Genomic DNA, 25,817 nt, shown 5'->3' on the forward strand with positions numbered 1-25,817 from the left:
TCCTGCCCCTGGCCACGCCGCTGAGCTGTGCCATGTGCCCAACCTCCCTCTCTGCCACACGAGCGTTCCCGGTGCTGCCAGCCCTGCAGCTATCCCATCCCGCATGCGGAGCGCAGCTCCTGCCTCACAGCTCCCGGATTCTCACTGGAGAAAGGTTGTGGGGATGGGAGGGAGAGAGAAAAGATGACATGATACAGATTTCTCCAAAAGCTCTAACTTACTGAAAGCTTAACAATGTCAGCCCAGTCAGCTGCAACAGCATACTCCAAGTTTGCATCAAGCCACCTTGGCAATTCCTTCAATGCTGGTGCTGTGGCTCCCCCTAACTATAAAACACAGCAGAAGCATGACCTCTATTGCAGAAAGAGTTATGTAAAATAACACAAGAAATACGATTACACTTCTCCTAGCACCTTGCTTTGGTCTGCAATTCGGCTGGGGCAGAGACTCTTCCCTCACTACGCATCTTTGTAGGATGCGGTGTGTGCTTGCCGCCTCCAGGCACACGGTTCAAGGAGAAAGGGCAAGTCCGCCCCGTGTGGCCCGTCACATCGCCCTCCCCAGGGACAAGCAATAGGGACAGAGCTTCCGGGAAAGCCACGCTTGGAACCAGACAAACCCCGCAGTTCACCCAGGTCTCCAGCCATCATGGGGGGAACAGAGGGAGACACAGACCTGGCTGAAACAGCCTCATTCTGCCTCGCTCTTTGGTTTTGGGTTTAGATGTGATGAATGTCACATCACTTTCTGACTTAATTCAGCCCTGGCCATGTTTAAGAACTCAATTTAGGTGGGGAAAAAATCCCTGAATGTCCCTGCTTACTCAGAGAGGTCAACATCAGTGCAAAAGCCCTTCACAACCCCAACTTCCCACTTGCATAGCACTTGTCTGGATATTGGTCTGCTCTGCCTGCACCTCAGAAGGAGGAACAAAGCAAAGATATTTGCATGGCAGAATCACAATTTGTGGCATCATGCAGTGAATTCAAAGGGAAAAATCAAATCCGGAATGGGAAGCACCAGCCAGGGCTGTGCTGACTGTGGCTTTAAAGCCAACGGCTGAATCCCTGTGCCGTTGATGCATCTGGGTGCCCTGGTGGGGGTGAACGCTCAGACTTCCCTTACTCAACATAGAAATGCATCCATTTCACAGGTCTGTGTCCTCTCGGGGACAGATGTGTCACAGGACAGCACAGAGCAGGGATGTGTTCCAGACTTTTCCCATCCATGGGCTTCTTTGGATTAAATCTGCCCTCAGGTGAGCTCAGGGTCTGTTCAGCATTTACAGACACCAAGGGCAGAGCACAGCACCGGCCTTCGCTTACCCGCCGTCCGGTACCCTTATGTACCACAGGCACTCGCTCCTCTCCTGTCAGCGCGCTAATGTCCAATTTGCTGGGGTCCTTGCAGCGTTGCCTCCTCTGCTTGGGCTTGTCTGAAAAATTCTGGAGTGCAAACAAGACAACGTTAATGAGATGAGATGGCTTAATGAGCCTGGACAGCTACAAGCCCTGCAGGAGAGTGGTACAGACGAGCTCCCGAGGGACAGAGGGTCCCTGCAGGCTTGGGTGCGAGCAACGCAAGCGGTACACACTGGTCTCTGCCATCAGGCCAGCTCTCCAATGAGCACCATTAATTTCTGTAGGTAGAAAGGGGTTTTCAGTGTACCCCTTACTGCTACAGCCCTTTCCAGCTCCCCTGCAACACTAAAACTGTAACATGCTGCTAATTCATATATGTGCATCTGTGAGTGGGGCGCTAACGACAACCAGGTAAGAAAAGGAGAACAGGTCTGCGTGTGCCATCTCATGTCAGCCTGATATAGGCTGACCTATACCTGACCTATACCTATAGCTACCTGCATCTCATCTGCTTTGTTCTGCTCCTGTTTCAGCTGCTGCACCATGTTTCTTTGGGATCAGAGCTCTTCAGGACTGCAACCAACGGAGTTACCACTGACTTGCTGCACACCCACTGCCTGCACTGCGTCCCCGCATCAATGAGCCTGCAGGGATGTTGCATTTTAATGAACTGCTGCAGGCTCTGATTCCTGAAGAGGCAAAGAAAAGCCCCTGAGCTTGGCCTGCCCTTCAACAAGCTGAGCTGCTGCATTGCCCCAGAGCAGCTTTCACTCCATCCTGGAGAGAGGATATCTGCCCTGGCAGGTCCTGCAGGGCTGGCCCAGGGCACTGGGCTTGCTGGGCGCAAGAGGTTCCCAAATGGCCAGACTAGGAGAGCTCGAGTAAGGCCTCCATGGAAGGCAAGGGCAATGGAACGGAGTGCGATGGCACCTCCACGCCTGCTCCACCACCGGAATGCTTCCTGCAGTGCTCCTAGGAGTCTGGCTTTGGGCACAGAAGCACGTACATCTGGACTTGGAAAAGAAAGGGCCGTCCTGCCTGAGCAAATGCTGGGCTCCTCCTCTCTCTCACCTCTAACAACTTCTAAACCACTAATGGCTTTGCCTGCACTCCAAGCTCCAGGAAGTCCCTGCCTCAGGCACACTTTCCTCCAGGACCAAGAAGCACAGTCTTTTATGTATTCCAACTACATTTCACCCTGCTCTGTGTTACAGCGTATGCTCAGCCCACAACATCGGCTAAAGGACTAAATAAGCTGAAACCTGGAGCAAACCAAGAGGTGGATGCTTATGAGGTGGCAAGAAGAATCAGACAGACTTTGTCCCCCCCTCTCTGCCAACCCACTCTCTGTGCCCACCTAACTGCAGCCTTCGCAGCCGGCAACGCAACCACCTCGGACCCGCATTTAAAGCCAGGAGGTCTCCTCTTGTCTGGGAACCTTATTTAATAAACAGCACTGCCTAAAATGACCCCAAGTGGAAGAGAGCAACACAGAGGGACCACGAGCACCCCAAATCCCTTTTCCCATTTCTCTCCCCATCCCTGGTGTTTCTGGAAGACACTGGACTTGGAGATGGATGTACCAGAACTAAGGAACGGACCTTTGGAAAGGACAAAGGCTGCACTGCAAGACACTCTGTGGAAGCTTGAAGTCAAGAGGAAGCACAGAAAACCTAACACAAAGGGCAACACACAAGGCAGGCAGACAGACAGACAGACCGCCCTTACTGTGCCAAAGCCAGAAACGTCGAGTGTGTAGTCGGACTGCTGACGGAGCCAGTCGAGGAGACTCTTATTCGAGACAGCCTTCTCTGCTTGGCTGCCTGCAGCTGGGACTGGCTGTGAAGTTGAGGTAGCAGCAGCCGGCCCATCAGAGACGGGACTGTTCTGGGGGGGCTGCAGCTGGTCTTCCTGAACATCCTGACATGGAAGGAGGAGCAGTGAGAGACCATCAGCAGCACGTGGTGACGCACGTGCACCCAGACCAGCAGAGCCCCCAACGCACGTCATCTGCTCCATTACAGACTCATCCACATCCTCCCCGTGTGCCTGTTCCTTCAACCACCCACCACCGCATCACACTTCCACTCGGTCCCCAGCAGTGGTGGCACAGAGGGCAGAAAGAGTGGGCAGATGCTTCTGAACTCACCTGGAAACACCCTAATAACCAGGAGAACCAACTTCCCCCAACCTCACTCCTAGCCAACAGGACTGCTCTTGCTTCCAGAGCCCCATTCTCCTCTCAGTGGATCCCAGGGTAGAAGAAGAAAGGGTACAGCAGGCACTTGGCCACAGCTCCAACACAGTCAAGGACCCTTCCCCATGTTCTCTAACCCCAGATACACCCCTGACGTGGGGCAGCTGCTTTTGATAACGCTTAGAGGGACTCAAGCACTCTGGGCAGAGTGCTGCAACCCAGAGGGAAAGTTTCCCTTCCTCCCTGGTGCAGTATTTGCTCCTGCCTGCTCCAGCTTGAGCTGAGCTGCACTGGAGGAGGCCCTACATTGCCATGGGCAGCACAGCTTCTAAGGGAGGGCTGGACCACGAGACAAATCATGCATCAGGGCCATGTGGAAGAGGGGAGCATCGACCCACCTGCAGCCTGGTTGGAAGAGGCCTCTCCTTCAAGAAGATGAGGTCCATCCCTTCTACATTTTTTCTCCTGCCTCGTCTCCTCCGCATGGCAGCATCATCTCTTCGGATGCTGCCATTTACGATCTGTCCCGTGACAGGATGGATCAACCCCGCCTGGAGGATGCCGGACAAGTCCATGCCCAGGGAGCCCTGGAGGGTGTTCATGGTCCCTAGTTTGGGCATGTTTGTGTTGAGGGAGAAAGGAGAAGAGTTCCCCTGGGAACCATCAGAGGCTCTGGACAAGTCCACCGCTGTGTCACGCCAGCCATTCAGCACAATGGGTGGATGGACGTGGGTTGCTGCTAGGTGCTCCAGGCTTCTCTGCTTGGCATCTCTCTCTACCTCGAATTCGTAGGGCCTCCTGTGCTTCCGCTCATCCTTTGCAAAGGCAGGGGTCAGGAAACCTTCCTGTGTGCATCAAAGCCATGGAGAGGGTTATGGCTGCTCATGCACTGCCCAGGGACCACAGCTCCTCAAACCAACACTGAGCTAACAGTCAGGCTCTCTGCCTCTCTGCGGGAGTGTGGAAGGATGCCCTTTCCCAGGCACATCACGCTTACCTTTCCTTGTCAGGGTGGTGCGGGAGCCAGCACCACCCCCGGGTAGTGGATGCTCTGCCAGCTGCCGGGCAGGCGGGCTGGGGTCGCAGGATAGCAGCTCCAATCTCCATGCTGTGTCCAACAGCAACAGGAGATGAGGGAGAGCTGGTGACTGATGGCAGTGCCCTCTCCTGTGTCCCTTCCTTTGGGCATTGCCCCCTTTCCACAGCCACGCTGGGCGCTCCAGGCTGACTGGAAGCCCCCTCTACAGCTATAGGAGCTGTGGAGCTGCCGTAGAGCAGTTGCCTTCCCAGGAGGGAACAGGGCTGGTGGGAGACTGAGAACACAGGGAGCTCACCGGGAGCCCTCAGGAGAGGGGACCAAGCAGCTTAAGCCATGTGATACACACCAGAAATGGCACCGAGACACAGTGTAAATCCAGCCCCCACTGGGAAACTCCTGGGCGTCTGTGGGCCATGCTTTACTCCAGAGGCCCTGGCTTGCTCCCACCCGAAGGCCCCCACACCTTTTGTACCTGTGAGATTAACACCCCGTTATTGAAGCTGGGATCAGGCGCTTCTGACTCAGCAAAGCTGCTCCTGCTGCCGGCATTGCTGGCTACCGCTGGAGCGGCCAGCAGGCTCTGTGTCTCAAACTGCTGGCTGGAGGAAGGCCACTTGCCCTTCAGGATGGCATGGCAGATGTTGTCAATGCGGCTGATGATGACACGGTCCTGCAAACAGAATGGGATGGTGGCAGGCTGGGACTCGAATGACTGACTCGCATGTTACCTCAGGATTAAAGACAAACCCAGCCCTGGGGACCTCAGCATGGTGGGGAACGACACTGGGGCAGGCATATCCATGGCACGGGTGCTTGGGAAGATAGAGCACCCACAGGGAGATGCATTAGGAAGAACAGGAGGCAGAGCTGGGGCTGTGTAAGCCACTGCTGGTCAGGACTACCAGTAACGCAAACAGTGTTCATTTTAAACCCACCTTAGGCCACTCAGAGAAGGAGTAAAGTGTCTTCTCCTGCAGCAGTTGGGCTATGGTTGGCGCCCGGGCATCCTGAAGGTCATCAATCTCCCCAGGCAGGACAGAAGCAGAACTCTTGCTCTCCTCCTCCAAGTACTTGTCTGGACCATCTAAGAAAGCAACAGAGAACAGAGCCCATCACTGCCTTGCTTCTGTGCCCTCTCAGGGCAGAGGCCCCATTCCCCAACCAGCTGCCAAGAAACGTTGGAGCCTCAACTCACAGCAGGCAGCCCACACTGCTCAGGAAGGGCCAGCACTGTCCTGTGCAGAGTGTGGGGGGGCTCTGCATTGTAGTGGCCCCCGTCCCTGACCATTCCCATACCCTGGGCAGGGTGAGAAGGAGGGTACACGTCTTTCCAGGAGGAGCTGCTCACCAGGCAGCGCCCTGTGCCAGGAAGGGAAGGGCTTCCTGCACTCCAGGCGATGTTCATGGCAGAAGGGCTGCTGGGTCTCACGGTGGGGCTTGCAGCCAGCCGCATTGGCAAACGCAGCCACCAACCCTTTGTTCCTCAACCAGATCAGAGGGACTCCAACTCCCTGCTCTGGGGGCTCAGCAGCTCCAAGGCTTGGGCTCTGCAGGGAGGACAGCAGGTCCCTCCCACCCCAGCCAGAGGTGACTGCCAGACAGATAAAGCGCTCAGGACCATACCTAGACTCTGGTTGCTGCTGGTTTTCTCCCCGTCGTCTCTCTTCTCACACTCTTCTTGCTTCATGCCCTGGGGCTCGGGGTGCAGGGCCTCTCTGCAGCTTGGCTGCCCCTCAGCCCCTTGGTCCCAGGCCTGTGCCCCAGCACAGGGGGGCTCTGCCCCTGTGGCCCCTGGCAGTGCTGTGGGCAGGCCGAAAGCCTGGCTCTGGGCCTGGCCTGGCGAGTGTTGCAGGGCGCTCTCCTCATCCAGGCCCTGGTCCTCCCTGCCCTCTGGCCCAGGCTCCCCCAGCCCTTCGGGTGTCCCCAGCCCCACGGACCCTCTCTCGCTATTCATGTCTTCTGGGCAAGGGTTCTCTGGTGTGGGGAGGCCAGAGCTCTGCTCCTCAGCCCCTAGTTCATGAGCCTCAGGATCACAACAAGCCCTGCTCCTGGGACGACTCAAGCCTTCCACAACTTCTTCTGCTGCCTCAGAGTTATCATCGTCCTCTTCTTCCTCCTCATCCTCCTCACTGTGGCTCTGACTTGGTCCCGACTTTGCCTCTATTCCTTTTTCCTGCAGCAGATCGATGAACCTCTGCTCAGGAGCAACCTTTATTTCATAGTTATGAAGGCTGGGACTGTAAAGCCCCATGGTTACGACCCCTTCCATGGCACTGTGCTCTGGCAGCGCTGCCGCAGGGCTGCTGAGGTCTCCCTTCTGCTGCAAGGCTTCGCCGAGCTCTGCTGGGATGCTTTGTGAGGGGTTGCTTTCAGGAGTTGAAGGCTCAGCCTCCTCATTCTGACCATCCATTCGGTCACAGCCCCCATGCAAACCGTCCCTCATGGTATCCGCATCGCAGCTGGATGGGTCCTCATCCCCCTCTAACTTGCCCTCAGAGAGTTTAGCAACGCTGCTCCCAACATCTGTGCAACTCGGGCTGTCTCGAGCGAGAGAGCTCTGCTCGCTGTTACAGGCCTTCTCGTCATACATCATGCACACCAACGACTCTGGCAGAGAGCTTTCATCATAGTTACTGGACATGAGGTCCCGGACTTTAGACATGAATGTTTCACAGCTGGAGTCTGGAGGGCTGCCCCCAGCCTGTGACATGGTGGTGTCTGCAGTTTCTAGCTTGACCTGACTCTCGCTTTCATTCTCCAGGGGTTCATCCCCCTGCAGCGGTTGGTCCACCTGGCTATACAGAGGGGAAGTGTAGAGTTTGGAGTTAGTCTGGTAAAGGCAGCACAGCGTTTCTGGGCCTGGGAGCCCCGTTCTTTTATTCTGAGCATAGTTCCTGTAGGCATCTAAAAAGGACAGCTGGGGGTCATTCATGATGTAGTAGTCTGTGCGATTCAGGCCATGTTTGGCGGTGCCGATCAGCAGGTCCCGATCGTGTTTGCCACACTCCCACCAAACCGGCAGGTAGAGGCTCGGCCGGCAGAGCTTGAGCCGCTCGTGGAGCTGTGGAGACTTGAGCACCTGCTCACGCACTTTTCGCAGGAGCTCAATACGGTAAAGGGTTCTGGCGGCACGTTCCTCTGTGATGGGCTCCACGTAGATGTCAGCGTCTAGGGGACCTGCAGCAGGGACAGAAATGCCAAGGCTTTATGGAGACTGAGGAGTATCGCTCAGAGGCCAGGAGAGCAAGGGGAGCTTTAACCCTTGCTCAGACTGCAGATGAGGTGGTGAGAGTGCTTGTAGCCACTGCTGAGGCTTCTCAGTCTCACCACCTTCCATTCATTTGCCACCAAATGGACTCTTGGGAGTAAATTCCCTCAACCTCAGCAGATGGGCCAAAATAGGCACTCGGCCACAGAGGATTTCAGAGCCCTGGCTGAGCTCTGCACCGTTAGCGCCAGCGGTGCTGGAGCTGCCTGAACCTGCTGGTGGAGCGGCTCCCTGGGTTTGGAGCTTGTGGTGGCCCTTCAGCAGTTTCTCAGGGAAGGGAGTTCCCTAACTCATTAGCTCTTTTGAGGAGAAACATACCTAAGACATTAACGCACACAAGGCATGAGACCAGACCTCCTGACAGGTCTGAGATTAAATCCTTTCTGCTGCAGTTAGAAGCAAATTGCTTTGTGCATAAACAAGCCCCTTAGCAGCTTTTCATCTGCCATGTCCTACACGGTGCCAATACAACAGGGCTCTGCAGGGCATGCTGAGAAAATGGATGCCCTGCATGTTGGCCACGCTTCCCAAGCCTCCTGAGGTGGGTTTGGACTCGCTTTGCTCTGTGGCAGAGCGCTGTGGTCGGCTATGCCGTGGCCTCTGCCCAGCGCCAGCAGAGATGCTCAGGAAGAAAACAGCAATACAGACCACCCAGACAACTCTCAGCTCCAGTGTAGAGATGTGATCTGCTGCTTCTCCTCCTTGACATCCAGAGGGTGCTGTGTTGGATAAAATTGGTTGTGATTTCATGGGAGAGTTCCACAAGAGGTATGAGAGCATGGGCTGCAGCCCTCAGGGCTGTCCTGCTTTCCCACTGCACCAGGAAGGCAGCACACAGTGGTGACAAAGCAGCCATCCATGTGGCTTCTTCAAGCCCACAGCCCGCCTGGTCTCTTGCTGACTTCAACTGTCCCTGAAACTCCTACCTTGCTCTCAGGGAACCATTTCTGACCTGTTGCTACATGGACCTACCACTACCCAGCCCCTGGTCATGCAATTTCCACTCACCATCCTCTTTCCACAGCGGGAGACCACAGACATTCTTGCACATGGCCACGAAGCTGTAGAAGTACTTCTCCAGGCTCTCGTCTGTCTTCTTCTCCAGTCGAGAGATGGCTCGGAACTGGGTCCAGTCAAAGATCTTTTTCTCCTGGTCATAGACAACCCCAAAGGAGGAGACAGTGCGGTAGAAATCTGCCTGCTCTCTCCTGGTCCACCTGGGCAAGGAGGAGACATGAACACCACTGAGACACATTCTGGCCCCAGCACAAGCAAGGTGCCCATTGGAGAGGACGGAGAGGACTATCTGGTTACTGCCCATCAGCTTGGAGATGTCAACAGGAGCACACCAGGAGATTACCACAACCTGAGACCCTCTGCCTGGTGGCACACAGTGAAGAGGACCAAAGGCCATGGGCCCTCTGGCTCTCGGTTCACTGTTGAAAAAACACTCCTGGCTGTTTGAAAAGCCATCAGGTGCAGCTCCTGGCTGCGCTGCCAACAGGGCACAGGAGCCAGCAGGTCCTGTGGAGGCACAAACCTATCTTGCCTACTCACTTCCTATCACACTGAGTTGTCTCATCACCTCCATGGAAAGGCCAACTCTCTGTACCAGGAATTAGAAAGGAAGGTCTTGCAGACACAGGTTCCATCCAGCTTCTTCCAGAGGGAAACGGGGACTGGGGTTCATTGCCATGAGGGTCCCAGTAACAAACACTGCCCACTCTGCTGACTCCTGTGACCCCTGGGTGCCTGGGCTGGGTGTCCCTCCCTCCCCGCTGAAGGGAAGCGGCTGTGGTGGTGGAGATTTTGGTTACAGCACTGGTAGAACACAACCTGCACTCTGGCATGGACCCTCTGTGCCTTCAACCCATCGGGATCACTCAAGGAGCGATCCAGAACACGGACGGTGAGGAGCGTGCTGGAGAAATACAACCCTGGGAGCAAAGAGCACAGAGAAACAGGTCCCAGAGCACAGTGCGAATCACAGGGAAGTGCAAGAGAAGGTCATGGTGGAGAGAGGCAAGTGCTGTGGGGCAAAGAAAGCTTAGAGTCAAATCTCAGCTCCTCTGAACTGCAGCTCTGAGCCAGCACCAGCAGGGAGCTGGGACACAACAAGGGAGAGCAGACCGGCTGACAGCACCCACAGCACTGTCCGACTGACCGAAATATACCAGGACCAGCATTCCCAGCCATGCTCCCAGCAATCCCGAGCCCTCCGCAGTGACATTTCATTCCAAAAAGGAGAAGAACAAGAAGAAAGTGAATTAAAAAATCAATGATCCAAATCAAGGAGACCAATGGGGGTTCGTGGAAAGGCCTCAAATGAAAGGCTGGTGGGAAATTGCCCAGGACACTTCTGGGACACCCCAAAAAACCTAAAGCCCACAGAATGAATGAACAGGAAACACCAGGCTGCTGTGGTTCCCAGCACAATCACTGGTGTCCCTGCCTTGGAGAGGGCATGGTACCACTGGAAGAGGTCAAGAGGAAGGAGACAGGGAAGATCAGTGGCCTGGAGCAGCTTCTATATGAGGAGGCCATGAACAGAGAGCACAGGGCAGCCCAGATACCCCGCAGTTTCCTGGGCCCCTGCAATGGGGCCAAGTTCCCAGAAACAGAGCCATGGAGGCCTGCTGAGCACAGAGGGCCCCTGCGGCTCAGGAAGGCCCAGGGATGTGTTGGAGGCAGTGACGGAGGAAGCATAGCCCCACCGCACCTGCTCCTGGTTTCTGCAGAGTCCCTCAGGGTGCCAGGGCGGTCCCACCATCCTTCCACTTACTGGGACACAAAAAACACAGGAGCGCATCACACTTAGGATATGGCACCAACCGTCTCCCAAGGCCACGAGCAGGAGGCTAACACAGCACCCAAGAGCCACCAGGGGCAGAGCTGCTACGCACGTGAGCTGTGACAGCGCTGGTCCATCACTCCTCATCCACAGAGTCAGTTTTGTGACTAATTCAGTCACTCTAAGTAAGTCCATCCTCTGAAAGCTACTGCATGTTTTGAGACAGAGTTCCTCTCTAGCAGTGATCACTCAGGGCACTGCGATGTAAAAAAGCCAGTGCTTGTACTTATCCCTTTTGTAAGCAGACCATCCTTGAGCTAGCAAAAGAGAGATGCACTTTCAAGGAGGAGCAGACAGCACAGGTGACCCCAAACCAACAGAGGATTCCATCCCATAGACACACTCGGTATAAAATGAGAGACCACAAGGGTCTGTCCTCTTCTGTGAAGGCTGACATCCAGCGAGGACCTTGTCTGTCTGTTGTTCCTGATGTCTGACCCATGAATTCCTGAACCCAGTTCTTGAGCCCAGCTCCCTCCTGGCTGTGGACCCCTTCCCTCGTGTCTGCTCTGCAGCATCTGTGGTGATGTATAGTCATCGTGTGTGTGTGTGCGATCTCATATATTTGTAAATATTTTATTACTTTCTAATTATGATTATGATGATGATGACTATTATCTTCATTTCATTAGAGCTGTAGTTTTAGTTTCCAACCCATGAGTCTTTTTTCCTCTCATTTCCCTTTCCCCTTTCCCTGGGGTGGGAGGGAAAGGATGCAGGAGTCCCATCTGCCTTGACTTAGCTGCCAAAACTAGCCAGTTTGGGATTAAATCATGACACAAGTGCTCAATTCGGCTCAGCAGCACCCACTCCGCTGGGGCTGGGGGCAATCCCTGGCCCAGCAGATGCTGGATTGAGCCCTGAAGATCCATCTCTTGACTTCCTTTCACCGTGACACTGGCCGCTATCTGCAATCCACAGTGGTTTCTGCCCCCTGGCTGGTCCAGCTGCTGGAGCCACAAGGCTCTCTCATGACCAGGAGCAGCGTTCCCTGTCTTGGTCACGCGGGCAGCTGCCTGCATGCCACCTGGGCAAAGCCGGTGGGCAAGGATTTCAATGTCTTAAAGCAGCTTTGGAAAGGACCTGCTGCTGCATTACCTTTTCTGCATTTCTTTGTTCACTGAGTCCATCTCAGAGGCTCTCCTGAACACCTCGTCCTGCAGCCAGTATCCATGGTTACCGGGCACCAGCATCTCAGCACGGGGAGGCAGCTCTTTGCGGTTGCAGCGCTGGTAGACGGTGACGAGCCTCCGCAGTCTGGCTGTGAGGGCAGACGAGACAGGCCAGCAGGATCTGTCTGAGTCGGAGCCATCCTGGGCTTCAAACATCAGCAAGAACATTAGTATTTAACGCACACTCCAAGCCACAGGTTCCCGCATCCCTCTGGCTGGCTCTGAGAGTTCCCTCCTGCCTTCTTTCCCCCATGGGAGACAGCAGAGATCACAGTCATGGGTCACGGGCTGTGGTGACCATCCTTGGGCCTCTGCACCTCAAAAGCTGCTGGCTCGCAGCCTCACCATGGCTGAGCTTCCTTCGGAGAGAGCCCAGGGACAGAGATCGGGGCAGGAATGATGGCTCCGGGCCAGGCTATGCCTAGAAGAGGACTGCAGCTCCCTGCTCAGCATTGGGGCCAGCCCATGGCATCTGCCAGCACTGCCCCCTGCAGAGACCCTGCATGCTCATCTCATGCAGGCAACTGCACGGACAAGGCCAGGCCAACGGCTTCCGCTCCCCTCAGCCAGCTTTGGCTGGAAGTACCTTTTTTGGGCCCCTGGCTGCTCTGCCACAGGGCCTGTCCCTGGTTGTCCCTGCGTGAGAGGGCCCCTGACCGGCACCTACTCATGTTAAACTCCCTCACTGCACAGAGAGCAGTGCAACCCCCAGCCCAGTGCGGGTCCCTCCCACCCAGCAGCGCCTGCCCCAGTGCTCCGGCCCTAGCCGTGCTGTGCCATGCCGTGCCGTGCCAGCCCCTGGAAGGCAGACACCACACTGGGGAGGGATGGCCTCACCTGCCGCTGGCTCGTCCCGCTTCTCACTGGCTTCGCCCGCTCCAGCAGCCACCATGTCCTGCAGAAGGAAGTCATCAGAGAGGGCTCTCCAGCCCCATGCAGAACCCTGTACCCGCAGCCCGCCCGGCCCTGGCAGGGTATGGGGGGGCAGGACGGGCAGGGCCGCATGCCCGGTGCCCTCAGGCTCAGCCACTGGCTGTCCAGGATCAGAGCAGCAAAGGCAGGGGAAGTGACAGCTCAGAGGGGCAGTACCGTCCACTCTGGGCCTGGAGGGGAGGTTCACCAGAGACATGGGCTGTGGTGCCACTGCCCAGGGCAGCAGCAGCATGACAGCGCCCGCTCTGCACCCTTCTGTGCTGCTTCATTCACTGCTCTGCCCCTCCTGCAGCACCATTCCTCTTGGGATGCCCCGATTGCTTTGCCAGGGCCAGATGTGGCTTCTGCAGACGAGTGCAAGAGCCCGCAACCCTGGCTGTCCCCAGCCCTCAGTCCCCTCAGCTTCTCAAAGGGCGGGTCCTGCCCAGATCCACAGGAAACATAGAGGCAGCAGCACAAGCTGCGCTCCAGTGAGCAGAGACCACACAGACAGCATGGGGCAGAGCCTGTGCATGGCACAGCAAAGCCAGCACCGCATGGAGTCACGGGCAGCACTGGCTCCCTGGTTCCCTGCAGCAGAGCCAATGAAGCCTGCAGGGCAGGGAAGGAGGGCAGGCCTGGCAGTAGCAGATGTGGATCGATCACCATGAGTCCTGCTCACCTCCTGCTTCGGCAGCCCCTCCAGCTTTTCTCCACTGCTCTCTTCCTTTTCCATGCTGCCCCTGGGCAAGAGAGTCAATCAGTCCTTGGCAGTGGCAGCACAGCCTCCCTGGCTGTACCACTCATGGTAGGAGGAGTGGAGCGTCGGTGCTTGTGCCATTCGTCTGCCTTGCACTCAGGAGCCCGTTCCCCCTCCTTCCCTGCTGCCCGCTGTGTTCAAAACTGGAGTCTGCTTCTGTCCCCATCCCTGTGCACCGCTCACCCCACAGCACTGCCCCACTGCTACAATGGCCCCGAGAAGAGAGCCAGACAGCCCCCGAGAGCCTGGCTCCATCCCCCGCCCACCTTTCAGCAGCATCCTGAGTGCCATCGCTGACGCCCTGCTCCGCGGAGAGCAGCTTCTCGTCCGGCATGCCCACCTTCTCCAGAAAGCAGAGCGCCGGGTCCGCCCGCATGGCATTGTACCGCTCGTAACCTGCCAACCACCACACGCCATCAGGGAGGAGAAAGACAGCACCAAGCCAAGGCCACAGCCTGGTTCAGGAGAACTTCCTGCTCTGTGGGACAGAGCTTCCCACCCGTCTTGCTGTCGGGTCAGCCTTTCCACCCCACCAGGCAGCCTTGGTTGCTGTGCACAGCACCCGGGGCAGTTGCAGCTGGCAGCAAACTGTCCCACAGCTCCTGGAAGCCGCAGGGGGATTCACAAGGCTGAGATGCCAGGAGAGGCTCTGCACCTTCCTCCTCACCCTCACGCGGCAACTGCACACTGCAAACCACAGAAGTCTGCCAGGAGACTGGGCACGGCTGCCCCAGGCATCGCAGTGCATTGGCCCAACCACCCCAATGAGCTCCTGGAGAGCTGCCTTGGTCCCCTGCGCTCGTGGGACATCCCTGCCAGGTACTGGAGCTCTGGACAGGTGATACATGTGGGGCCCTTTCCTGCAGACAAGCTGGGCACGCACCGTGCTTGAAGACGCCAATGAGTAGAGATTTATCAGCTTCAGCGTTCCACCAGTCCACCGGGATCTCCACGTAGTCAATGTCTGGCAGCAGCACGTCCAGCTCCCTGTGGCAGACAAAGTCTGAATGCCCCTCTCCCAGCACTGGAGCACACTGGGCACTGCTGGGCAAGGGAGACAGGAGCTATTGCTCGCTGGCATGCAAGGCTGGCCTGGGGCCCTGCCGTGGCCTGGAGTGCATGTCCCCCTGGAGTCAGGGAGCTGGAGCCTTGGCTCCTCTGCAACCCACTGCCTTCTTCATCCTCTTCCTTTGGAGATGAGGAGGCTGCACAGCCACTCTCCCCTCCCACCCAAGTGACACTAACGGATGGAGATGCTATCTGATCTGAACAGCATCTTTCAGGGAAAACACTTCAAACCAACCAGCAAAGTCTGGTGGGGAGCTGCAGCATTCCTTCCACACAGACTCGTGCTGATGGAGCTGTGCTGGGGAAGGCAGCAACCCCTGCCCTAGGAAATAAAGCTCCACAGATCACCCTTCTCTCTGAAGCACCTGGGTCTGTGCTGGAAGGTCAGGAGCTGGCAGGCTGCAGGCTCAGTGGCAGTGACAGAGCCCTTGTCCTCTGTGCTGGGAAGGGAGCATGGGCCACAGTGATAGGTCCTGGCCCTGGGAACCTGGCCCGATCTCTGTGGGCTCCCACTCTGGATTAGAGGCTAATTTGTCAGGCAGCACATGGAGATGTTTTCCTGCAGGCTGCAGAATGTCCCCAAGGCCACAGAGTTGCCTCAACAGGTCTGCCATAGCCACCAGCCCTGCTCAGGCAGAGCTGCCACCTAAGGATGAAGTTTTGCCTGAGCAAGACTTTGGGCTTTGGCCCCCAGGCCTGACTCGCTCAGATGAGCCCAGATGTGGCGAGCCTGGATGGGTCCGTGGTGCTCGACCACCATCACCACCTCCCCGAGACGCAGGGTTCACTGTAAGGTCTCTACCTGGCAGGGGTCCCCTCGAAGGCTTTGTCCGCGGCCTCCCCCAGCACTTCAGCCTTCAGGTAGTAGAGCATTCGCACCCGCAGCAGCACCCTGTCCCGAGGCAGCAGAGAGGAATGCACGCTAGTACACAGGTGCTCAGATTGCAGCCGAGGGCCTGGCCCCACGGCCCTCACCGGAGCACTGGCAGGGGGACACTCCAAGGGTCAGCAAGGCCAGAGAAACCTGCTCAACACCATGTTTCCCCACAAGGGAGGACCCACTTCCTCAAAGCAGGAGGGGCACTGGCCACGTGGTGTCACATCACAGCGCCCAGCCCTGCCATCTGCTGTCGCCAGAGGTTTGCTGCTCAGGACACAACTCTTGTTAGCTGGAAGAGCACCCGAGGGCAGCCCAGCAGCTGGAACATGGTGGTCCTGCGTGGGCTGTGAGCCCCTATGTAGCTCCCTCCCACCCTCCCCACACCAAAGACCCTCAGCCCATCACCTCCACGAGCCAGCGCAGGCTCCCGCACTCACTTGTTGCAGTGCTGCTTGAGGTGCTTCTTGTAGCTGTCGTCGTGGAGGACAACCTCGGGGTTGCAGGTGGCAAGCCAGTCCGCGTTCTTTATCTCAGGAAGCAGCATCTGGTTCTTCGTCTTCTTCCCCTTCCTCCCTCTGGGCACCGGCGCTGACAGGCCTGTAAGAGCAAGGGGCAGCCAGTGAGCACCACGGGGCGGGCCGGGCGCTGGGTGAGGCACCTCTGGCACCATGGTGCCCGGGCAGGGCAGCTGAGAAGTTCCCGGCTGCAGGTCACTGTGGGAACAGAACAGAAGACTGGTAAGGAGGAACTATGGACACAAAGAAGTGACCTTGCAGCTGGGATGTAGGAAAACACATAAATCATGCTAATCACTACCTGGTCTTCTGTTCAACAAGCAGAGCTCTTACGTTTAGATAACACACGCCTGAGAGACTCATTACAATGTGTTGAGATTTCAGCTCTGCTCTGAGAAAGATCAGAAGACTCTGCTCTCCCCTAAGAAAGAGGGAAAAAGCAGCAGTTTGCTCTCACATTTTCTTGCAAGGACGGAGCTCCACAGTGCCTGTGTGTTGCGGCTGCATTTCCTCTGCCCAAGTGCTGTTCAGAGCTTCCCTGGATTGTGAGCAAAGACTGAGCTCCGCAGTGCCTGGGCCTCTGGTTACATTCCCTCTGCCTGGGAGCTGTGCCGGACCATGAGGTAACAGGAATAAATGTACTGTTCCTTTTATCGGTGGCTTTGTGGTGGTACCTGCGCTCTGCCTGCATTCAGCTCACACATCAGTGAGACAGGCTCAGCCGAGTGCACAGGGTAAACGCACAGTGTGGGAGGCTACATCTCCAAGAGGAACTTGGGGATGACCACAGACACTGAACTGCTGTGAGTTCCCACAGCAATGCTGAGCCCAGAGGATAACGTGGCCCACTGATATATAAAAACATCACACAGGAGCACGGAAGGCCCCTTGGTCCTGGGCATGGCTCTTAGAGCTTCATCTAGACACCACAGCCAGCTCGGAAGTTCACCCTACGGGGACAACACAGGAATCTGCGATAAGAGCTCAAACAAGAGGCTCCCAGTCGATCAAAGACCAGAAGACAATCCTGATGATATGATCTGTATGGGTTGTGTCCTATTCCATGCACCAGGAGGAGGACTGTGTAGGAACCAGATCGCTGCAGGGGGCATTAAAAAATTTGGCAATTGGCAAAAACATTGAAGGGATAAGGAACATAGTCCCATCTGTCTAACAAAGACAAAATGAGATCCAGTGGCTGAAGCTGAAAAACATTTTCAACCTTGAAATAAGATATGAGTTCACAGCATAAGGTGGAAACAACTCCTGATGGGGTTACTATTGTTTGGAGTCTTCTGAGAGGAATGAGCTGCCTCCCCGGGTCTTCTCCTGCATATGTGTGTGCAGGGGAAAGAAGTGCCTCAGTACCATCTCATCCATCTGGTCTTGTGACACCAGGGAAGAAGAGAGAGCTAAATCAAGCTCACTCATGCCAGCCAATCTGTTTTTTACTCTTGCTCTGCTCCCACAGGGCTCTCAAGTCCCATCCCAGCGCTGCTCTGGGCTGTGCTGTGTGACAAGGGACGGAGGCAGCACCGGAGTGGCTTGGATAGCAGGAGGTGGCAAGAGTAACTTAAGGAAGCCGCAGAAGGCTATGTGCTCGGACTGCAAGCTGTAAAGCCAGTTGGACATTTCCAGAGAGCAGGAAATGGTGATGTCAGGTTTTTAAGCACCAAGTACCACACGGCACACTCTCAGGGCTCAGTGACAGCCTTCCTCGTGCTCTACCACCTCGAAGCAGGAGCTCCAGTTTCAGCTTGGCTCCCCAACACCAAGAGCAGCCTGGAGAGAATCAGCCTCCTTCCTACTCACCTTACGCCACACATCATGAGTTCACAACAAGCAGCACACAGCCATGGGCCTCCCCAGAGCACCAGGGCCTCCCCTAGGTTCCAGCCCAACTCACCTGTTGGGAAAGTCATAGGATGCAGGCACCATACTGCTCGGTCAGCGCCGAGTCCTCTGATGTGGAATGGGCATTGGCCACGTGTCCCAGGCCACAACTCTCCTGCTGATGCAAGGAGTCAGCACAGGCTCCGTCTTCATATGATTAAAGACAGCAGCCACTGTGGCTGCACGATGCTGACTGCATGGTGGGCTCTGTTTGCGCTGCTGCTCCAGCCCCAGGGGACCCCTACAGAGAGCAGAGGCTGCTCTGCAGGCCAGGGGAGAACCCACAGCGCCCCACTGCACAGCCAGGAGAGCAGGGCCAGGGAAGGCTTTGCCTGGTGGCCCCTGGCTGAAGCTGAGGACACCATGGAAACTTCCACCCAAAGCAAATGCAATTTAGATGGCTTTAAATTGGAAGGGGGAAGATTTAGATTAGATAGAAAGAAATTCTTTACAATGAGGGTGGGGAGGCCCTGGCCCAGGTCGCCCAGAGCAGTGGTGGCTGCCTCATCCCTGGAGGGGTTCCAGGCCAGGTTCTATGTGGTTTTGAGCAATTTGATCCAGTGGGAGGTGTCCCTGCCCATGGCAGGGAGTTGGAACTGGATGGACTTTAAGGTTCCTTCCAACCCAAAGGATTCTGTGATTCAACTACAAACTGGACGTGTGGTGTGATATCTGGGCCTTGCACAGACTGAGAAACAAGTGCACAAGTCCTCTGAAGAAAATCTGAGATAAAAGGTCCTGCTAGACAGAATGAGAGAAGGCAGCAGCACCTGGATAGGATTCTGCATTGCAAAGGTCTCAAGACAAAGCAGCACTGCACCTACCCATCAGGGCAGACACTGCAGTCTGGGACAAGAACTGTGGTGAGGAGACAGAAGCTGAAGACTTGGGGTGAGATAGCAGCACAGACTGCACCACCAGCTTCCCTGACGCAGCCATGAGTGCCGCACCTCACTGTCTTGCTGCTGGCAGTAGGACCAGGGCTGCCAAGTGGCACAGGGAGGTTCTGCACAGTGATCCACGGGATGCCCTGAGGAACAGCCAGGCAAGTCTACACTCTGAGTGCAATAAGCACCCTCACATCTATCACAACCCTTGTGTTCACAGTCACCAGTGCCCCACAAGCTCCCTCCTTGGTGTCTCCCCACACAGGGAAACTCTGGCAGTATTCACAGGACAGAGAAACACAGCAGCGCCCACTTGAGAGTAGGATGGCATCTCTGCTCCCACCACAAGGTGATCTTTGCACCCGCCATGGCACTGCGAGCCAAAGAACAGCTTCCCCCCACACAGCCTGCCCCTGCTGCCGCTCTGAGGGCCCGTGTAGAGATGAGTTCCTTTGCAGCTGCTTTCTCTGTGCAGAGAGGCGCAGTGCTCAAGCACAACTGCTTGTTGGCTGTTTCAATCAGCTCTGCTTTGACTCTGCAGGCTCAGTCCCGTAGGCTGGTGCAGCAGAGACAGGTACAGGTGCAATGGCAGAGAGAACACGCAATACCTGAGTGATTCTGCAGAGCCTGGTTCTGGCCGTCCTTTGTCGGTGTGATGAGATCCCAGATAAAACTCTTTATCTTCTCATCCCCCTTGTAGTGTTTGACACAATAGACCAGCAAGGCCCGACAAATCATCTCCATGTCCTTCTCATTCAGGTGCCATTTGAACCGCCCATGGGTCAGGATATCTTTCCAGCGTCCCCAGCTGGAACAGCAGAACACAGACAGAGTGAACGCTCCTGTGCAGCCGGAGACCTTGCCAGCACCTCTCCCCAGGAGCTCCCTCAGAGGCACGGCCCTGCCAGCTCCCCTGGCGCTGGCTCTTCTGCCTTCATGTTACAGGAGCAGAGAGAGGGAGAGGTTTGCCCAGGACTGAACAGGGCAGAGGCAGAAGCAGACTCTGGAAGTCCAAACTGACATGCTCATGCTTTGCCCCCTAACTCTCCCTCCACCCCAAGTGTACACTTAGAGCCCAGGTTCCACCAACGAGGTCCCTGCTGGAAGGAGGGGACACTGCAAGCAAGATGGACAGACAGTGGTTGGGACACCCAGTGACCCGTGTGTGTCCCAGGCCAGCTGGAGGCCACGGCTGTGCTCTCTGGGGAGGGGCGAGACTGACCCAAATATGAGCAGGTTCTTCTCCACGCGGAAGCACTCAGCCCGCAGGTACCGCCGTGTCTTCTCATTGAAGCGTCGTGAGCGTGTGGGTCGCTCGTCCGAGTCACTGTCCAGCTCGGAGAACTCCATCAGCTCGTCCTCTTCAAAGGAGTTGTAGTGTTTGGTTTGCTTCCGCACGCGGGGCCTGTCAATGACCAGGCTCTCCTACGAGGGACAGAGAGAAGAACAAGCTCAGATTTGGGCAGAAATGGCGCCTCAGGGTGCAGCACGTCCTCTCCTCCACACTGCCCCACTGCTCTGCATGCCCCTGGTTCCCGGCTCAGACTACAGCGCCTTGCTTCTTCCTTCTTCCCACTAGGATACCTGCTCTAAACTACCTGCACATGGCTCTGCCCACACACCCGAGACAACTCCTGACCAGCACAAAATTCAGCCTGGACGATGGCAAGATGAAAATCAGGCCCTCTGCATTCAAACTGCTGACAACCAGCAGCTGATTCAGCTCTGAATCAGAGTCCTGGCCTTCCTGGTACCGCCTGTGCTGAGAGCCGTGCTGGAGGCGGTGTCATTTCTGTGCTGCAGGGAAAGGTGGGCTAGAAAGGCAGCTTCCAAGGAGCAGGAGGGAGCAATAGGAAATTAAATAGCACGTACCTGCCTTCCCTCCTTCCCCCTGTCAAATGAATCCATGTCATGTATGTCTGGCTGGATGTCAAGCCTGTGGGACACCACCCCCCTCCCACATTGTCCCTGCTGGAGCAGTGAGCTCTGCAGAGCTGTGGGGCCCTCTCGCTGCTCTCTCTCTAACACCACCTCCACGGGGCCTCACTCTTACTGGTCTTTAACACCATCTCCACAGGTGTGGCTGCCTTAGCTGGAATTCCCACAGGCCCCGAGGCTGCACTGAAGCCACTACAGCACCCTATACTAGACGGAGGAGCCGGGAGGGGAGGACATGGAAATATCCCACAGGCAGCACAAGGGAGAGTTTGACACTGTAAGAGCAAGGGAGGTACCAGAGAGGTTGCCCAAGCCACAGCTCCTCTTCCAGCACCCTTGTGCTATCAGGGCCAAACCCATCTACCCTGGATGACCTTGCCTGCACCTTCCTGCTCAGGGAAGAATCATAGGATGGTTTGGGTTGGAAGGGACCTTAAAACCCATCCAGTTTCACACCCTTGCCATGGGCAGGGACACCTGCCCCATTGGATCCGGTTGCTCCAAGCGCCATCCAACCTGGCCTGGAACATCTCTTTGAACTGCTCTGGGCAACCTGGGCCAGGGCCTCCCCACCCTCATCATGAGCCTCATTCAGAGGACTTGTGCACTTGTTTCCCAGTCTGTGCAAGGCCCACATATCACACCACACGTCCAGTTTGTAATTGAATCACAGAATCATAGAATGTTTTGGGTTGATAGGAACCATAAAGTCCATCCAGTTCCAACCCCCGCCATGGGCAGGGACACTTCCCACTGGATTCAATTGCTCAAAGCCCCATCCAACCTGGTCTGGAACAGCTCCAGGGATGAGGCAGTCACCACTGCTCTGGGCGACCTGGGCCAGGGCCTCCCCACCCTCACAGCAAAATGTTTCTTCTTAATATCTCATCTCAGCCTCCCTTCTTTCAGCTCAAAATCATTCCCCCTTGTCCTATCCATGCAATTCCTGATCCAGAGCCTCTCCCCAGCTTTTCTGGAGCCCTTTTCAGTACTGGAGGATCTCTCTAAGGTCTCCTGTGAGCTTTCTCTTCTCCAGGCTGAACAACCCCAACTCTCTAAGCCTGTCCTCATAACGGAGGTGCTCCAGCCCTCAGATCACCTCCGTGGCCGGATTAAAGCTCATGTCAGCTTGCCAGGCCTCCTGCAGAGCTGCCAGGCCAAATGCTCCACTCTGCCCAGGGTGCCACACTTCCCATGGTTTGGGTTGGGGAATGGTTATGCAGCTTCTCTGAAGCATGGGAAGAGCACTGCTCAGCTCACCAATTCCCAGCCACAGGAAGAGCTGGCACACTTGAGCCCCTCTGAGCCCTGCCAGGGCACACGGCAGCTTGGCGCTGGTGTGCCTTGAGCTAACAAAGGTCTCAGGGCTTGGTGAGACAGGCAGGGAGCTGGGAGATCAGAGCTGGCACCTGGAGGGCAGCATGGGACTGTGCTGGTACCGCTCCACTCCAGAGCAGCCGGCAGTAAGAGGCACTCATGTCGGTGCTGTGGGAAGCTCCGGCACAGCTCTGGCTCACGCATGGGCACTCACACCAGTCTGCTGGGCTCACAGGCGTGCACTGAGCTGTCTCATGCTCTCCCACCCTCACACACTGCCAGCCCCATCTGTTGCTCCTTAACCAGGCATGGGAGTACCTGGGTGCACAGATTCCACACCCCGAAACACCAGGCAAACGCGACCCAACGTGTGGTCAAAGTGACCAGGGCTTCAGCCAGTCGGCCCTCCCTTGCAGTAATTCCTGATGCCCAGCAGAAAATCCCTTCTTGAGCCCAGCAGAAACACACAGCTCATGCCTGGAGACCACACCATGTGGTGTCAGATCAGCTGTGGGGCACACGCCGCAAGCTGGATCCTACCTTTTCGTTCTTGGCATCGGTATCGAGCTCCGCTATCTTGGCCCACTTTTGCCAGAAGTTGGGGTCATCCAAGGAAATGTCGGTTCTGTTTCCTGAAGCTACGAAGCTGGCCTGGGAGTGAAAGAAAAGGAGTGAAAAGGGTGCAACCTGCTATCCAGATGTGCGTTCCTCAGCAAGAGATCACCAACACATCCGTCTGCAGCCCGTCAGTTGCATCCCACCACCCGCCAGGGGCCTCCCTGCAGAGTCCAGTCCCACAGCAGTGGAAGAGAGAGGCTGGAGACAGAGATCAACTGCCACTGCAGGAAGGTACCACAACTCCTTCCCATAAGACTGGAAACTCAAGTCTCCACCTGCACTTCCTCTTGCAAAGCACCACACCAGTATACTGAAGGGGAGGAGAGGTGACAGACTCCAAATCAAATACGTTCAGGCTTTGAATGCACCCGTCGTCCCCCAGGGGAGGCCTGACCCTGCCCACAACAGCCCGGAGCAGAGGGTCCAGCTGTGGGCATGGCCTGCTGCCCCAGGAGGAGCCCTCAGCCCATCAGAAGAGCAAGCTGTCTACCCCACAGTGCCCTGCCTGGGACACAAGAGCAGCCCTGAGCCCATCCGTGCCACCAGGCTGGTGACAGAGCACTCCCTGGCACTGCTCAGCACCTGGACGACAGCCCTGCCTTCTCCCCAGCCTGAGCCAGCTTCCACTGGCATGCTGATCGCTCCCGGGCAGCCTCACATCACCCACTAAGGCTAGTGCACCCTCCTCAATGCTCTGACGGCATCAGAGAGACAGGAGACGACACTGCTGCCAGGCCTCTTTGTCCTCCTGGACACAGCAGGACAGGCAGGAGAGTCGGGCCTCCACGCAGCCATGTCTCACACACAGGTAAGAGGTCAGTCCACTGCCGCTGCCCTGTGTGCATCCCACACCACCCCAGGGGGAGTCCCCTTCCCTCCTGATGAGCACAGCACACCTTGGCAAATGTAGAGCCCTTCCCCTCTGACTGGATCGTGATGGTCTGTGTCCTGCGCTGGAGGATCTGATCAATGTCTTCCTCACAGAACTTTGATCCTTCGTCCTCCTCATCCATGAGAGCTCCATAAGCACCCTTCCGTAGCAGGTCCTCCACCTCCATCTTTGAGAGCTGCTGAACCTACCCAAAACATGGAGGCATCACAAAGGGGGCCAGCCTGGGCTCTGCACAGCAGGAGAAGGCTCTTCCCACTGCCCCAGCATGGAGAGCAGAGATGCCTCAAGCCAAACCAGACTTCCTGCTGCTACAGCAAAGAGGTCACTTCAAAACTTTGTCTGTGGGACCGTCAGCCAGACACAGCACCATCTCTGTCCCACAACCCCGTGGCAGCACTGGGCCAAAGAGCAGCAACATGAGTGTGTGGGACCAGTCCCTCCTTCCCCAGAAGCCTGCTCAGGTCTCTGCTCCAACCTGGCAGTGACTTGCAGGGGAAGGAGGACAGCTCTGCTGCAATGTCTCCTGTCCAGCCCTTGTCTGGCAGCCAACCTACCCCATTGGTGCTGCCCTTGCGGTTGATGTCCTGCAGCACAGCCTTATCTAGGCCCAGCTTCAGGCTGGCTTTGTCGAACATCTCCCGCTCGTAGGAGTTCCTGGTGATGAGGCGATAGACCTTCACCGCCTTGCTTTGCCCGATCCGGTGGCAGCGAGCTTGAGCCTGGGAAAGGAGACAGTGTCAAACACACTGAGCCCAGCAGGATGGGACCGTGCGGCTTGTGGCACTTCACATCAGCACCCACTCCCCACCCACCTGAGGCACAGCTCCCACCCACCAGAGCCCCCCACCCAGTGCCTGGTGCTGAGCTGGCAGGGCTCTGCTGGGGGGTGCTGGTTAGTGGCAGGCCAGCACAGTTGTGGAGCACGAACTGGAGACCCCTGCACTCCTGGGCAAGGACTCTGGCTCTATAGATGTGGGGAGGACGAGGCACTCCACCCCCTCCAGCACCAGGTATGGACAAAGTGTTCCTTGGTCTGTGGCTCACCCATGCTTTGGGCCACACCGTGACCTCCTGACACATCCATTCTCCCTGTGCTCCCATCAGTTCTCCCAGGACCACACGCCACAGCCGAGCACTGCTGCCCTTCCCGCTGCAGGAGCCATGCTGCAGCACCTTCCAGCAGCCTGGCCTGGCCCAGGCCCTTACCTGGAGGTCGTTCTGTGGGTTCCAGTCAGAATCGAAGATGATGCAGGTGTCCGCAGCGGTGAGGTTGATGCCCAGCCCACCTGCCCGCGTGCACAAGAGAAATACGAAGCGATCCGAGTCAGGCTTGCAGAAGCGGTCAATGGCAGCTTGGCGCAGGTTCCCACGCACTCGCCCATCAATGCGCTCGTAGGTGTACCTGCTCCGAGATGGAAGGGGCGAAAGCAGTGTCACAAGCAGGGCCTCAGTTGTCCGCGGCTTACAAACCCCTTCCTGATCCTTCCCCTGGGCTGTCTGCGGGCACACAGGCAGCCAGGACTTCTGTCAAGACCTGCGCACACGTGGAGGCTCAGGCCTCATCAGCCTGTGTGCACCATGGTTATTCCCAAAAGCTGTTCCTCTTATGATGACAAAATCACCACAATCCCACACATAGTGCTTGGATAGATATGGGGCCCACAGGGACCAGGACCAAGGGAAGGGCCTATTTCCATTCGGTCACTCCAAGGAGTAGCTCTGGGCAACACAAAATGGAGAGATTAGAGCAGCCCAATTTCAGGGTCTCTGCAACCACCAGCAGCAGCCTGTAACTCGGATCCTGGAATTCCATGATTTGGATCCTGCAATTCCTTCCATAAGGAGGATGTGGAACTGTTGGAACAAGTCCAGAGGAAACCACAAGGATGATCTGAGTGCTGGAGCCCCTCGCGCATGAGGACAGGCTAAGAGAGTTGGGGTTGTTCAGCCTGGAGAAGAGAAGGTTCCAAGAAGACCTTATAGCGACCTTCCAGCACTGAAAGGGGCTCCAGGAAAGTGGGGAGGGGCTTTTTCCAATGGGCTGGAGTGACAAGATGAGGGGGAATGGCTCTACATTGGAAGGGGGAAGATTTAGATTAGATATTAGGAAGAAATTCTTCACGATGAAAGTGGGGAAGCTCTGGCCCAGGTTGGCCAGGGATGTCGTGGCTGCCTCATCCCTGGAGATGTTCCAGACCAGGCTGGATGGGGCTTTGAACAACCTGATCCAGTGGGAGGTGTCCCTTCCC

The 25,817-nt window shown here is 56.5% G+C and overlaps 1 protein-coding gene across 3 annotated transcripts in view; it reads right to left on the bottom strand.

Moving 5' to 3' along the window:
* CHD6 (chromodomain helicase DNA binding protein 6) overlaps positions 1-25,817 on the bottom strand; it is a 90,867-nt gene that overhangs the window by 4,964 nt on the left and 60,086 nt on the right. For 2 of the 3 annotated variants that reach the window (XM_054081211.1, XM_054081212.1), the window contains exons 17-37: positions 24,775-24,970; positions 24,123-24,287; positions 23,573-23,752; positions 22,599-22,709; positions 20,026-20,228; positions 19,412-19,611; positions 15,946-16,105; positions 15,431-15,520; positions 14,444-14,547; positions 13,827-13,956; positions 13,483-13,543; positions 12,726-12,783; positions 11,815-12,034; positions 8,874-9,082; positions 6,221-7,774; positions 5,533-5,681; positions 5,070-5,267; positions 3,957-4,403; positions 3,090-3,281; positions 1,326-1,445; positions 222-326 (exon numbers count right to left, since the gene is read on the bottom strand). In XM_054081211.1, the coding sequence (XP_053937186.1) occupies positions 222-326; positions 1,326-1,445; positions 3,090-3,281; positions 3,957-4,403; positions 5,070-5,267; positions 5,533-5,681; positions 6,221-7,774; positions 8,874-9,082; positions 11,815-12,034; positions 12,726-12,783; positions 13,483-13,543; positions 13,827-13,956; positions 14,444-14,547; positions 15,431-15,520; positions 15,946-16,105; positions 19,412-19,611; positions 20,026-20,228; positions 22,599-22,709; positions 23,573-23,752; positions 24,123-24,287; positions 24,775-24,970 (4,852 nt within the window). The remainder of the gene's footprint in view (positions 1-221; positions 327-1,325; positions 1,446-3,089; positions 3,282-3,956; positions 4,404-5,069; positions 5,268-5,532; positions 5,682-6,220; positions 7,775-8,873; positions 9,083-11,814; positions 12,035-12,725; positions 12,784-13,482; positions 13,544-13,826; positions 13,957-14,443; positions 14,548-15,430; positions 15,521-15,945; positions 16,106-19,411; positions 19,612-20,025; positions 20,229-22,598; positions 22,710-23,572; positions 23,753-24,122; positions 24,288-24,774; positions 24,971-25,817) is intronic. The other variant, XM_054081213.1, reaches the window with a different exon arrangement.

This window comes from Cuculus canorus, chromosome 16 (assembly GCF_017976375.1).
Source record: "Cuculus canorus isolate bCucCan1 chromosome 16, bCucCan1.pri, whole genome shotgun sequence".
NCBI classification, from domain to species: domain Eukaryota; kingdom Metazoa; phylum Chordata; class Aves; order Cuculiformes; family Cuculidae; genus Cuculus; species Cuculus canorus.